A 13,704-nucleotide genomic window follows, 5' to 3' on the forward strand; every position below is an offset into this window, starting at 1 on the left:
AGAATATAGTTCTGATTCAGACAGTGTGAATATTAGATCAATAAGAAGACAGAAAGCCTTAGTGACTGATTTGATACGGAAAGTGAGGATGAAACTCCCAGTGCTGGAGAAGACTTTATAGATGTGTCGGGTGTAACAACTGAATGTTTAGTTCAGTCGGTTCAGTTCAGTCGCTCAGTCGTGTCTGACTCTTTGCGACCCCATGAACAGCAGCACGCCAGGCCTCCCTGTCCATCACCAACTGTCGGAGTCTACCCAAACCCATGTCCATCGAGTCGGTGATGCCATCCAACCATCTCATTCTCTGTCGTCCCCTTCTCTTGCTTTCAATCTTTCCCAGCATCAGGGTCTTTTCCAATGAGTCAGCTCTTTGCATCAGGTGGCCAAAATATTGGAGCTTCAGCATCAGTCCTTCCAATGAATATTCAGGACTGATCTCCTTGCAGTCCAAGGGACTCTCAAGAGTCTTCTCCAACACCACAGTTCAAAAGCAACAATTGAATGTAATAACTCGCAAAATGTTCGTGAAATAACAATAATTTTTGACTGGCCAAAATAAAAATCACCAGCCACAGGCATTAGTTTCTACAAAAATCTCCCAATCAGTAGTAACATAACAAAACCCTGGTTTATGAGGAAGCAGGGACTGTGGAGGAAACCCTTTTTCTTAAGTTGGTGTGAGCCGTGGCAGCAACAGTGCTGGAGGCACCTCCCTGGGGAGCCTGAGTGCATAGGGAGGAGGCCAGACGGGCCGTGGACAGGATGCTGTATTTCCTGTGAGTTTGCCTGGAATCCAGATGCCTGGGAAGTTCTCGACTTAGAAAATGGCTGGGGATTTTGGTACTTTTTTGTGTGTGCCCAATCAACAGCTCAGCTTCTGGAGGTAAATTCTCCCTTCCACCTAGGGTTCTGTGTGTGTGCGCACGCGCGTAGCCACCTAGGGGTGTACTGCAGGATTAATTTCCTACTAAGAAGAAACAGTCATCTCAGTCCAGACACAGTCAGGGTGGTGACAGTGTCTTACCTCTGCTCACAGCCCCCACTCAGTCTGATAGATCCAGGAGGTGGGGTGGGGACAGGGGCTCCCCTATTGAAGCTGCTACAACAGGAGAGTCGTGGTGCCCATGGAATCGTCGTTTTCCCCCAATGGTGTCTGTGATCCACAGCTGAAAACAAAAGGCACAAAGAACCCTCACATGTTAAGAATTGCCAGGTCTGTAGCTCAGCCATAGTCTGCGAAGCGGTGGTTTTCAAAATGTGTTTCCCAGGATGAGCACCACCAGGGACCTTGTTAGACATGCAGATTCTTGCCCCGCCCATTCACAGCTGCTGCTTGAGGGAGTGATGGGGTGGGGATCAGCCAGCAGTGGTTGAACAAGCTGTCCAGGTGATTCTGATGCCTGCCCATATTTGAGAAGCCCAGCTATGGGCGACAGATGCTCTTAATATTTTGATGGACTGGGCATGACTCTTTTTCTTCAGACCCTTATCTGAGACTGGCAGGAAGCTGCCCTTGAGGACTGACAAAGATTCTTTCCTTGACCAAACCCTAGCTAGGCTCCTGTGGGTCCTTTCTCTCTGACTAGTCCTCAGCTTTGGCCTTTGAAGACTTGAGCCCATGTGAACATGGTTCCTAAGGCAGCATCCTCAGGGACCCAAGCCCCCCTTAAAATGCCTGTCTGAGAAATTACAATGATGCCAAAAGAATGTATTTTACTATTTTGTTACAGCCAACACCTGGAGGAAAACAGGGTCCTTGTCTCCTGATCTCTGTGGGAGGGTGGGTGTGTGCTAAGTCACCACAGTTGTGTCCAACTCTTTGTGACCCCATGGACCATAGCACGTCAGGCTCCTCTGTCCATGGGATTCTCCAGGCAAGAATACTGGAGTGGATTGCCGTGCCCTCCTCCAGGGGGATCTTCCCGATCCAGGGATTGAACCCAAGTCTCTTATGTCTCACTGCATTGGCAAGTGGGTTCTTTACTACTGCGCCACCTGGGAAGCCCATAGGAACCTGATTTTGGTAGGTGCCAGTTAGCAAACCCAGATGGGTTTTACATGGACCAATCCCACACTTCTCCTTTCTATAATTTTTCATTTTCCTGACCACTGGATCCCTACTTCCCCACCTCCCTACTTCCTCATTCTCCCCCTTAAAACACTCAGTCTTTGCCGTACAAATGGAAGCTTTCAGTGCCCTATTGCAATAGCCTACTAGTGATGAAAATCTGTGCTTAGCACTTTAACTAGCGTCCGGCTTTGTTGACCTTTGCAGGACATTCAGTATTTGTATAAAGGCCATTCCCTCTTCCCTGTCCCTGGAAGTGAGTACAAGAGAGAGGGAGGCTGGAAGTTCAAAGAGGTTTTTTTCTTTTTTAGGTTGTTCATATTGCAAGAAAGGGGGCGGAGTGACACATTATTCCCCAATTGGATGATTGCTCAGCAAGTAGGCTTGCCCCAAGAGAAGGGGAGAGACCTCAGAGGGGAAAAAGTCAATATGGAATCCCTAAGGGGATAAGGTGTAAGGATGGTTACAGCATCTAGGTGCAGAAAATACCTCGTCTGTGTCTACGAGCCTAAGTGGGCCAGCAGAGGGTAGATGAGACCTTGGCCATGGAGGGACAAAGAGATGTGGACCTCTGATGCAAGTATAGGGGTGGGTGGCTGGCTGCACCACCAAGCATAACCATTCTCAGGAGGGACCCTCCCCGCCGCCCCCTCCTTTCCTCCCCCCCCGTTCCCCCCTCCCCCCCCCCCCCACCCCGCTCCCCTCCAAGGCAAAGGGAGCTGTTGCAGTGGAGTTTCTCATCTGCAGGAGCCTGTGGCGGCCACCGCCTGTCCACACCAACCTGCAGACCTCGAGCTAGGTTAGTGTAAAGGTCAAGGCAAAAGAGACCCAAACTACACCACAGCCAGTCACACAAAGGGCCCTCCCTCTGTGGCCTGTGGCCTTCTACCCTAAAACCAAAAAGTTGTGCACACAGAGGAGGGGAGGGGTGTGTGAGCAAGATGACCACGCCTCTCCCTCTCATCTTAAAGGTGTAAATCAGGGCTGTGCTTGGGGGTGGGGAGTTTGGTGGGATCTGACTTGTATGGCGGTAGACTTTACATTCGAATCGTTTCAAGTCTTAAGAACTGGGATGAAAGGGCTTTAAGGACAGGGAGTAACCTGGCGTGCTGCAGTCTATGGGGTCGCAAAGGGTCAGACAGGACTGAGCGACTGAACAGCCACGGGATAAGTTAAGGAATCAGGCTGAGCGGGCTTGAGGGGAGCCTGCCCCCTAGCGGGCATAGATTAGAATTGACTGCTAATGTGACAGATACTTCCTTCCCCACCTCCCACACTCCAGGGCCTTTTATCACCTTATTTTACAACTGGGCAATTTGCGGCTCTGAGCGTAACTGAGGTCAGGTCTACCAATGGTAAGTGCTGAGACGAGCCCAGATGCACCTGCCTCCAAGCCCCTGAAGATGGCACGGGGGCTGGAAGACTCAGTGACCCTAAGGTAAGCGACTGGAGGCAGGATTTATTCTCTCGTTTTGGAAAAAGCTTCTGCCAATCTTGGGGAGAATATAGAAAAAGAAGGTTAGCTCCAGCCCTGACTGTCAAGGGAGACAAAACCAAAGTGGGTGGCCACAGCCCACAGGTCATTTGAGCCCTTTGCTACACAGGTTTGACCGCCTGTGGATTAGGAGAAGTGGTGTGCCTATAATTGAGCAATAAAGATTGTTCTGGTATAATGCTCCTGGCAGAAGCAGCCTTGTGGGAAAGAGTGGAAGGATTCAAAGCAAACCTTCCCCTTGCCCCTCTCCCTTCAAGCTCTACCACAGAGAACACTTAATCCTCAGCTCCTCCCCAGGCACAAGGATGACCCCATCCCAGGAGAAGGCTATGCCTCTGGGGCAAACACGCTGTCAGCCTTGGTGGACATCAGCTGGCTCTGACTTGAACTTGCTAACATCTGGCGTTGCTTCTTGGACTCTGGCCTCTTAAACCAGACAGAGGAAGAGCGTGGACTCTAGAAAATGGGCATTTGGAGGTTTGCAGTTAGGGGAGTGACCCGTGCAAAATCTTGTTCTATCTCTTGCCTCTGAGGTCTGAGACTCGACATCCAGGAGCCCCCTTCTCTCCTGGTCACTTCTCTTCAGTTCCCTCACTGTCTCCTCCTCCCTCTACCCCACTTCTGAGTAAGGATTGGAAAAATCCTTAGAGATTTTTCAACTAAGTGCATTGGGAGTTTTCATTCTGGCCCTCATTCTGGACCCTGTCTTCTCTCTACAGTCTGCATAGGTGTGCCTTTCTCATTCTAAGCACCTCTACATACTCATGACACGTCAGTTCTTATGTCTAGCCCAGAACTCTAGCCTCATTTATATACTTGCCTATTTGATATTTTCATCTGTGTGTCTCTAAGCATCTCTAACTCAGTATCCTTCAAATTGAGCTGGTAATTCTTCAGTAAGTCCTACTGATTCTATCTCCAAAATATATTTATGTCAAATGTGTCTACTTTCATTTGCTTTCTCTGCTCCCACTCATGCTTTACCTAACAGTGTCTTTCCACTGAACTTGCCCTGGTCATTCTTTTCCCTGACATTGCTCTTTAGCATGACCATCAACTCATTCTCCACGAACAACCAGAGTCATCTGGTTAAACTGCAGGTCAAATCATTTTAGTCTTATTTGTAAATCCCTTAATAGCTACTTACTATATTAAAAATAATTGATTGTATCTAATATTGTGACCTAGCCACTCTCTCAGAGAAGGCAATGGCACCCCACTCCAGTACTCTTGCCTGGAAAATCCCATGGACAGAGGAGCCTGGAAGGCTTCAGTCCATGGGGTCGCTAAGGGTCGGACACGACTGAGCGACTTCACTTTTACTTTTCACTTTCATGCTTTGGAGCAGGAAATGGCAGCCCACTCCAGTGTTCTTGCCTGGAGAATCCCAGGGACGGGGGAGCCTGTTGGGCTGCCATCTATGGGGTCGCACAGAGTCGGACACGACTGAAGCGACTTAGCAGCAGCAGCCCCTCTCTACCAGTATTAGTCATTACTTTTGTTCATCCATATTTCTATTCTTTCTCTCCTTGCAGGCACATGGAATGATTGCATTTCCTTTATACCCATGAAGTGGAAATATGTCTGTGTTACTTGTTTTGGACAATGAAACATAAGCAGAGTGGTTTGAGAGCTGGTTCTGACTCTTTAATACACTTTCTTCTTCTGCTACAGTAATTAGGGAAACCAGTGTTGATAAGGTGGTGCCACAAGATTGAAGAAGCTTGAATTAGTAGTAGTAGTTGTAGGAGAGCTGGGCTGGAAGTTTGCCCATATCCACAGTGAGATGTCTATGAGTGAACAAAAAGTAAGCTTGTATGGTGAGATTTGGAGCTTGTTTGTTACTCAGCAAAATATATCCTATCCTGATTACCATGGTAGAAAGAGGACTGACTTGTGGGAAGCCTCTGTAAAATAAAAGCAAAGGATAAAGTTGTTTTGTTTTCAGCAAAATGTCTTGTTTTTTATTAGACTGTAAAAAACTAACAACTGATGCATTAATTATTCACAAAAGGAATCAAAAGGAATCCCCAGGTTGGAGGGAGTTTCAGGGTGGCTCAAGGAGAAGGCACATACGTGTTTTTGAGAGAAAATGACACTCCTAGCTAACAACTCTCCATGTGGGTGGGCAAGCCTGAAGCACCACGGGGAAAAAGGAAGATGTGGGTGAAACTTTACAGAGAGAGAAGATAGCATGAGGAAAAGTCACCTTAGGTGTGTTTAAGTGTGTTGATTAAAGTTAACCAGGTAAGATGCTTTCTTCCCCACTAACCAAGTAACAGTTGCTTTACTTTGGTTTAAAATATACCAGGAAGGATCTGAATGATTCAAATGTGGCTGAAAGGGGAGCAGTTTTTGAGGAACATATACTTTTCCAAGCAGGAACATTGCTTTGTTTTCTTCTCTGAGGCTTCTGTTACTATATATCTTCAGTGATGGGCAATGTTTAATTTGGAGAGAGAGAGATTGAGGGAGGGAAGGAGAGAGACGACAAATAGGAAAGAAGAAAGGATGGAGGGAGAAGGGGAAAGGAAATAAATCTATAATGAGGCTGGAATGTGCAGTCTCAATGAGGGGGGAGAGAAGACCAACTCTTCCTAAAGACCCTTAAACACACAGAACAGCAGGTAGCGTTGTCTTGACGCTTTTTACCCAGGGTGACTATATTCTGGGAGGCTGGGGCTGAAATGCTGTGGTCACTATAAATGAAGGGAGTGACTTCTAAGTGTGCTGGCCTCCAGGCATAGCAACCAGAAGGAGACAGTTCTCAGAGCTCCTCTTCTCCAGGACATGTGAGGAATCCTCAGAAAGTACTGAAAACATGGTTGCCCATGCCTGTTGACTCCAGGGCACTGCTGAGGTTTCCATTGATTAGGGTCTCTGTTTTATGTTTCAGAATTCTCTAGATCCAGGGACCGAGCCGATGTCCACAGCACTGTCTTCTTATATGAGCAGAATGGGGCTGTGTTGATGGGTCAGCACCCTTTCATCCTGAGCTGTGAGCAGTCTGGTCTGGGCAGTCTCTTTTTCTTTTTTTTTTTTTTTTGAGGCACAAGACCCTGTGCCCACTGTAAAGTTCATTTCCCACAGTCTGACCCACAACTGACGTCGTTCGGCTCTGCTCACAGCTCCAGGCCTCATTTGTGCCTCTGCCTCCCAGGTTCCTTGATGAGGCCATACGTGGCCTCAAAGTGGAGGCCTCTGAGTAGAGAGCTTCAGGCTGGACCATATAAGCCCAGGTTCCGGGCGGCCTGGGAGATCCTGGGAGTTTTCCTCTGGGGAAATGGATAGTGAGCTGGTTTTCCAGCCCGGTGTGGCCTCTTTATGGCAGGAGGGCCCTGAGTGCCCACGTGGAAGCCAGATCCCACTGTCTTTGTCTGTGACTCGTCTGCTTGGCACTCAGGCTGGGCTGTTTCTGGGATGGTGGTTTCTTGCTGAGTCATCTGTGTGTCTTCAAACAAGCCTGGGAGCCTTGGCTCAGACCCCGTGAACTTGTCCTTGTGTCTTACGTGGAGACTGGTTCCCTGGCGGAAGGTTTGGACCAGGCGGTGCATCTCTAGGTGTGTGTGCCACGGAGACTCGGGGGTCTGGAGACAGCCGCTGTCATCCTCCTCCAGCGTCTCCTCTGCCTCAGGAGCCGCCTCTTCCGGGGTCAGGGAATGCCTTCTCTCCTTGTTAATCCAAACAGCACTGACCATGGACTCGGCTGGGGCGGGCAGGTTCCCCCCTGAGAAAGCAAGGCGCCGACAGGTCACTGCTGGAAGGTACACGGGCAGCCCTCGGTTGGGGGGTTCTCAGAGCTTTCAAGCTGAGAAGGTCCATGCCCAGGACATCAAGGAGGCCAGATCCCCAGTGCACGCGCTATCTCTAACACACACCCATTCACACACGATTATTCATTCAGTCCATTATTAAGTATTTATAATGTGCCAGGCTGAGACAAAATCTACCCCTTCATGATATGGCCTAGTGAAGTAGAAAGTGAAAGTGTTAGTTGCAGAGTCGTGTCCGACTCTTTGTGACCCCATGGACCGTAGCCCACCAGGCTCCTCTGTGCGTGGGATTTCCCAGGCAAAAATACTGGAGTGGGTTGCCATTCCCTTCTCCAGGGGATCTTCCCAACCCAGGGACCCAACCCTTTCACTTTCTACCCCACTAGACCACGTCATAAAGGGGTCGTTTTTGTCTCAGTGTTCATTACTGTGTTCCCAAGTCCTGGAATAAACAATGGAGTAGAAAAGGAATAAGCAAACATATGGTAATAAAAGTCCCCGTGGTAAGCAGTGCTGTGGAAGAAAATTCAAGAATGAGAGAGTTTAATAATAGACTTCAGTCTTGGCGGTGAGGGAGTGAACCCTAGGGAGAGCTGGGAAAGTCACAGTTGAGGCTGAAAGAACAACCAGGAGCAAGGGCGTGCGCATGTCCACCCACAGGTGTGATTCATATACACTGGCCAGTGGAAAGGGGTTATTCTTTGGTGTTATGGGGTTCTGATGGTGGGTTTAGCGTCCAAGGCAGAGGAGGAGGGGCTGTGCTTGAAGCAGCTCCTTTCGGAGGACTGGTCTTTATCTTTTATCTTATAGCCGCTGTCCTGGAAACATGTTTGCAGCCCCGTCTGCTCTCCTGCCCTGGCTTCAGGGATGAGCAGCTGGGCTGATGCCTCTGTTCCTTCTCAGGGGCATCTTTTTACCACCTTGTGGAACATGGAGTTTCTTGTCAACGCTTGGTGGTGGCGAGGGTTGGAGGAATGACTGAATGTCATTTTCCTATAGAAAGGAGGCCTGTGACAAGCCTGGAATTGCCTCTGAAATGTCAGCACAGCACCCTTGAGCATTCTGATATTTGTCACTACAGGAGGCCCTGCAGGTGACAGCGTCCGCAGTGGGAATAGAGAGATGCTGCTGAAGGAGTAAAGCCAGGAGGAGCCTGGAACTCCAGCACTCAGGATCCAAAACACCTGCCGTTTCTAGAACCTGAATACATCCCATAATGTTAAGAGGAAAGCTCATTCCAGAGCCTTCCTGCCGTTAATCAGCTCCCAGAATACCTGCCTCTCCGGATACAACGCCGTGTCTTGAGATGCTGAAATCTAGTTTTAGTGGGAGCCGGTCTCAATAACCACTCTGTCTTCCTGGGTCTCAGATGTGCTGGACGCAAAGGACTCCTGTCTTCTAAATTCCCTCTACATGCTTGGCTTCATGGCATTAATATTTCCTGGTTTTCTCCTCCATGTAAGAAAAATAAATTGTGGCAAGACCCATACAACATAAAACTTACCACATTTAGCCATTTTGAAGTGTATTGTTCAGTAGTGTTAAGTCCAGTCACATGGTTGTACAACTGATCTCAAGAACTTTTTCATCTTCCCAGACTGACACTATACCCATTAAACAATTCTTCATCTCCTCCACCCCCACTGTGGCAACTACCGTTTTACTTACTGTCTCTGGTTTGATAACTCCATGTACCTCATATGAGTAAATCACTACAGCGTTTGTCTTTTTGTGACTGGCTTATTTCGCTTAGCGTAATATCCTCAAGATTCATCTGGGTTCATCCAAGATTCAGCATGTATAAATTTCCTTTTTCAGGCTGGTATTCATCTGCTACTATTTCAACTGCTGTCCTCTCTGACTTTTATTCCTCTGCTTGTGCCTTCAATAATTTAGCATTCTGTACCTCTAATTCTCCTCCCAGCCTCCTATCAGTTTATGGATTGGTCCCCCACAATTTTATCCATGCCTGTGACTTCAGCAATTTGTTGACGACCCCAAACCTATATCTCCAGCCCAAATTACTCTCCTGAGATCCAGGCTGGTTGGAAGCTTTACAGATAATTCCCTCAAATGCAGCTTGTTTAAAAAATTTTTATTTGGGCTGTGCTGGGTCCTAATTGTGGCACATGGAATCTTTAGTTGTGGCATGCGGGATTTTTAGTTATGGCGTGTGGGATGTATTTCCCTGATCAGGGATTCGAATGTAGCATATTCACAAGTTCATCTCTCTCTATCAGAAATATTTTTCTCCTATATTCCCTATCTCACTGGGTGGTATCACCATGCCCCTATTGCTAACGTGCAGGCGGAATTGCTTTTTTGCCTCTACCATTTTTTCACTTCATTTTTATAATCTGAAAGTGAATGTCGCTCAGATTCTCTTCTGTCTGAGCCACCAGGGAATCTGCCTGCGATGCAGGGGACTCAGTTTCAGTCCCTGGGTCAGAAGATCCCCTGGAGAAGGAAATGGCAACCCAGTCCAGTATTGTTGACTGGAGAATTCCATGGGCAGAGGAGCCTGGCGGGCTACAGTCCATGGAATCGTAAAGTGCTGGACACGACTGAGCAGCTAACACTTTCACAGTTTGTAATCGGACTCTGATTTCTCCCTGGAGAACCACCTTAATCCTCACTCCCAGTCCAAGTGCTTCAAGTGTCCTTCCAACTCAGTCTCGTATGACCTAGTGACCTGGTCCTTAGCCGATCAACACAGAAAGTCTCAAGGAGCTTTGTCCATATTCATTTGTTTCGTTCCCACCACAATCTTATACTTTGGGGACTATAGTTATTCCCGATTGACAGATGAGGGAACTGAGTCACAGAGGAATTTATGGGATTTGTTCAAAGCCGCGCAGAGCCAGTCAGTGGCAAAGCTGGGGCTCAGGCTGTCCTTCAGTGACCAATACAGGGACATCCCGTCAGACAGCACACCGTTTCTCACAGCTAGAGCAGGAATGTGAACTTGTAGACTGCTGTGAAAGAAGTACCCCGAAAGACCCTGACCGAGCCTGTGGGTCAGAAGCCTTCCCTGGGGAAGCAGTGACTGAGCACTCCCCCTTGCCTTAACCTGTCCTAATTCATGACATGGTAACTCATCACGTGGTGATGATGGAGGCAGGAGCTCTGAATTACAGGATGCAGGAGAAGGGGCCAGCAGGGAAGGTTGGGGCAGGGGTGGTAAATGCTATGCGGTGTGCTGAGTTTGTGATGTCTTTGGGACATGCACATCACATAGTTTTGTGAGTCGGAATCACAGGTGTGTTAAATCAGCTTTCACTTGATACAGGTTTAATGAATGTTTGTTGAGTGAGTGAGTGAATAAACACCCTTGAGGATGGGAAAGCTTTAGGAAACTGTCAGCTCTCCCTGCACAGATGGGGGTGCTATTTGGCTGTGCCAGGTCAGTGCAGACAGATCCCACTGGTTGGCCCAAGTCACACGAGAGGGGCGCTTTTAGCCCATGGCAGCACACTTCCTGTCACTTCCCAGGCAGTGAAGTCCCTCTGGCCCCTGATTCCCTCCCAGCCCAGCCTAGAGCAGGGTGGGCTCCCAGGGACTGTGAACGATATAAACAACCACGGAAATTCCCCGGGGCAGACTACACCTCTCAGAGGGTCTTCCTACTTCTCTTAACTGGTTCCTCTGGGTTTAGAGGATGAGGGGCTGAGATTTGAGTCTTGTGCTCCTAACTTCCTCCTGGAATAAATTTGAGTTCCTAATGGAAGGGAGGCTTCTCCCCTGAAGGAGGGGCTTCTATATCTCAGTGCTTCTCCAGCTGGTGGGTGAGCCTGGGTGCCTCCTGGGCCCCTGGGCCCTGTGTTTCCTTTGGCTGATGCCCATGCTGATGGAAATATCACGTGTTCTCTCTCCAGAGCCCATTTCCCTGGTTTGCAGGAGGTGCCTGAGTGGGACCCAGCCAGGAAGCACAGCTCCCATCTCCCCACGTGGCCTAGCCGGGGGCCAAGCCCGGCTCACCAGGCAGACCAGTTCAGCAAGATTAGAATCTAAGAGCAGAGGCCAGGAATGGAGCCCCCTGCCTCAGCTGGCACCCAGACCAGCCCCTCTGTTCTGACCCTGTCTCCCCGCTTTTGTCCACCGGGAGGGCCTGCAGAGGCCTGGCCCTGCGCTGCCCACAGCTCTGCCACCCGTTCTGCCCACAGCCAGGTCCTCTACCCTCAGCACCTGCCCAGCCCTACCTTTCGGGAGCACCACGACGTGGGCCTGGGCCCTCTGCTTCCGTCTCAGGCCTTCATACTGGGCTCGCAGGAGCTGGATGTTAAGCAGGGGCCCTTTCCGGGGGGCCGGAGGCCCGGAGCCCTCGGCCATGTAGCAAGACCCCAGCTGCCAGAAGTGGGGCAGGGCGGGGCACGGGCAGGGCAACCCCTTCATCCGGATCCGGGAGGAAAGCAAACACGGGTGGGCGGGGCGAGGGGGTGGTGGGGCTCAGGGAAGTGAGGAGGAAGGTAGCCAGATCCCGTGGAGAGCAAGGTAGGGAGAGTGAGAAATGGAAGAGGGGAGGTGGGGTGGAAAGGGCCGGTCGGGGGGCGGGGGGCTGCAAGAGGGAAATTGAGGGAGAGGGAAGGGAAGGAGGGGGTCCAAAGAGGGGATACAGAATGGAGGAAGAAGGTGACAGCAGAGATGGACGGCGGAGAAGCGTGAGGACTGGAGGGCAGCAGGAGGAGGAAGAGGGCAAGGAGCAAATAGAAGTGAGAAACTGAGGAGCTGGGGGCAGGGTGAAAGGCAAGCCCAGCTATTCAGATCCTTTTAGCGTCCAGGGGATGTCCTGCTCCAGGTCCTTCGCTGCTTGATCCTAAAGTGCAAAATCCAGGAGCTCCCATGACACCTCCTGTTTCCTGGCAGAGCTGGAGCTAGTGCTGAGGGAGGCCAGGCGCCCAACTTGGCTCACGCCTCTCGGACTGGACTGCGAATGCTTGTCAGCAAACCTGCCCGTTTGGTTGGCAGTTGGCGAAGGAGCTGGTGCCCAGGGGATATGCACCAGCATTGGGCAGAGGGAGACCGACCCAGCAGCAAGGTACCCCTGAGACCTCCACTCACCCCCACGGTGTGCAACCCGGGAGAAAGCCCAGCCCCAGCGAGCCGTGGCCTCCAGCCAGCCCCACCCCCTTTGACATTCAGTGTAGCCTCTGTGGTCTCAGCATTTCCCAACCAGTCAGGTTGGTGTTTGTCTTACCCACAGCTGGGTGCACCCTCCCCCTCTGCTTGGCAGCCCCACTATGCCTACATCCTGTTTGAATCCTAAACTCTGTCTCTCTTTCACACACATCAGCTTTGATCTATCCTGGGCTGCATTTGACCGATAAAGCTTTCTATCTTCTCCTAACACAGTTACCCAAAGTATTTGCAGAGGCAGTGGAAACAGTAGCAGCTGAATTTAGAGACATTTTGGAAAGCAGTGGGATGGTATTTAGCCATAGGACATTGGACAAGAGATGGAGCGTAAATCTTTGTTAGGTTATATATGCCATATGGGCTTCCTAGGTGGTGCTAGTGGTAGAGAACCCGCCTGCCAGTGCAGGAGACATAAGAGATGCAGGTTCAAGCCCTGGGTTGGGAAGATCCCCTTGAGAAGGGAATGGCAGCCCAGTCCAGTATTCTCGCCTGGAGAATCCCAAGGACAGAGGAGCCTGGCAGGCTACAGTCCATGGGGCCACCAAGAGTCAGACACGATGGAGGGTACGCACACAGCACACACATGCCATACGCATGTAGGCTGTATGCTGTGTTGGGTAGTGTGTGCTGCTGTAATAAGGTACCACGGGCTGGTGTCAACAGCAAGAATTCACTGTCCCACAGGTCTGAAGGCCGCAAGTCCAAGATCAAGGTGTCAGCAAGGTTGGTTCCTTCTGGGATCTGAGAGGGAATCTGTTCCATGCCTCTCATTTTGCTTCTGGTGGTTTGCTGGCAGCCTGGGGCATTTCCTGGCTTGTAAAAGCATCACCTGACCTTGGCCTTTGTAGTCACATGATGTATGTGTGTCTCTGAGTCCAACTTACCCTTTGTATAAGGACACGAGTCCTACTGGATTAGGACCCATGCTAACGACCTCATCTTAAGTCAGCCTTTCTATCTGCCATGATCCAGTTGCCAGATAAGGTCACAGTCTGAGGTACTAGTTAGGACTTCAACATCTGGATTTGGGGGTCACACTTTAACTGCTACCAGGTAGAGAAGTGGTAGGCCCATCATGGAGATGGCACAGGAGAGGAGCAGATTGGGGCGATGGAGAGGAAGAGGGATTTGTTTTAGATGTGATATTTGAAGTGCCTCTGGTCGTTGAGTCATCAGGAGGGAGCTGGAAGCTTGGTAGGGAGATGCAGATGTCATCATTTGTGAAAAAGATACAG

At 50.0% G+C, this 13,704-nt stretch overlaps 1 protein-coding gene across 1 annotated transcript; it reads right to left on the bottom strand.

Annotated features, from left to right (window-relative positions):
- Positions 1-5,496: 5,496 nt before the first annotated feature.
- On the bottom strand, positions 5,497-12,456 carry C8H9orf152 (chromosome 8 C9orf152 homolog). Its single transcript, XM_061426461.1, has 2 exons — positions 11,536-12,456; positions 5,497-7,290 (listed from the first exon to the last, which is right to left on the bottom strand). The coding sequence occupies exons 1-2, from the start codon at positions 11,726-11,728 to the stop codon at positions 6,779-6,781; spliced, it is 705 nt and encodes a 234-aa protein (XP_061282445.1). The 5' UTR covers positions 11,729-12,456; the 3' UTR covers positions 5,497-6,778.
- Positions 12,457-13,704: the final 1,248 nt, after the last annotated feature.

Source organism: Bos javanicus, chromosome 8 (assembly GCF_032452875.1).
Source record: "Bos javanicus breed banteng chromosome 8, ARS-OSU_banteng_1.0, whole genome shotgun sequence".
In the NCBI taxonomy this organism is placed as follows: Eukaryota; Metazoa; Chordata; class Mammalia; order Artiodactyla; family Bovidae; genus Bos; species Bos javanicus.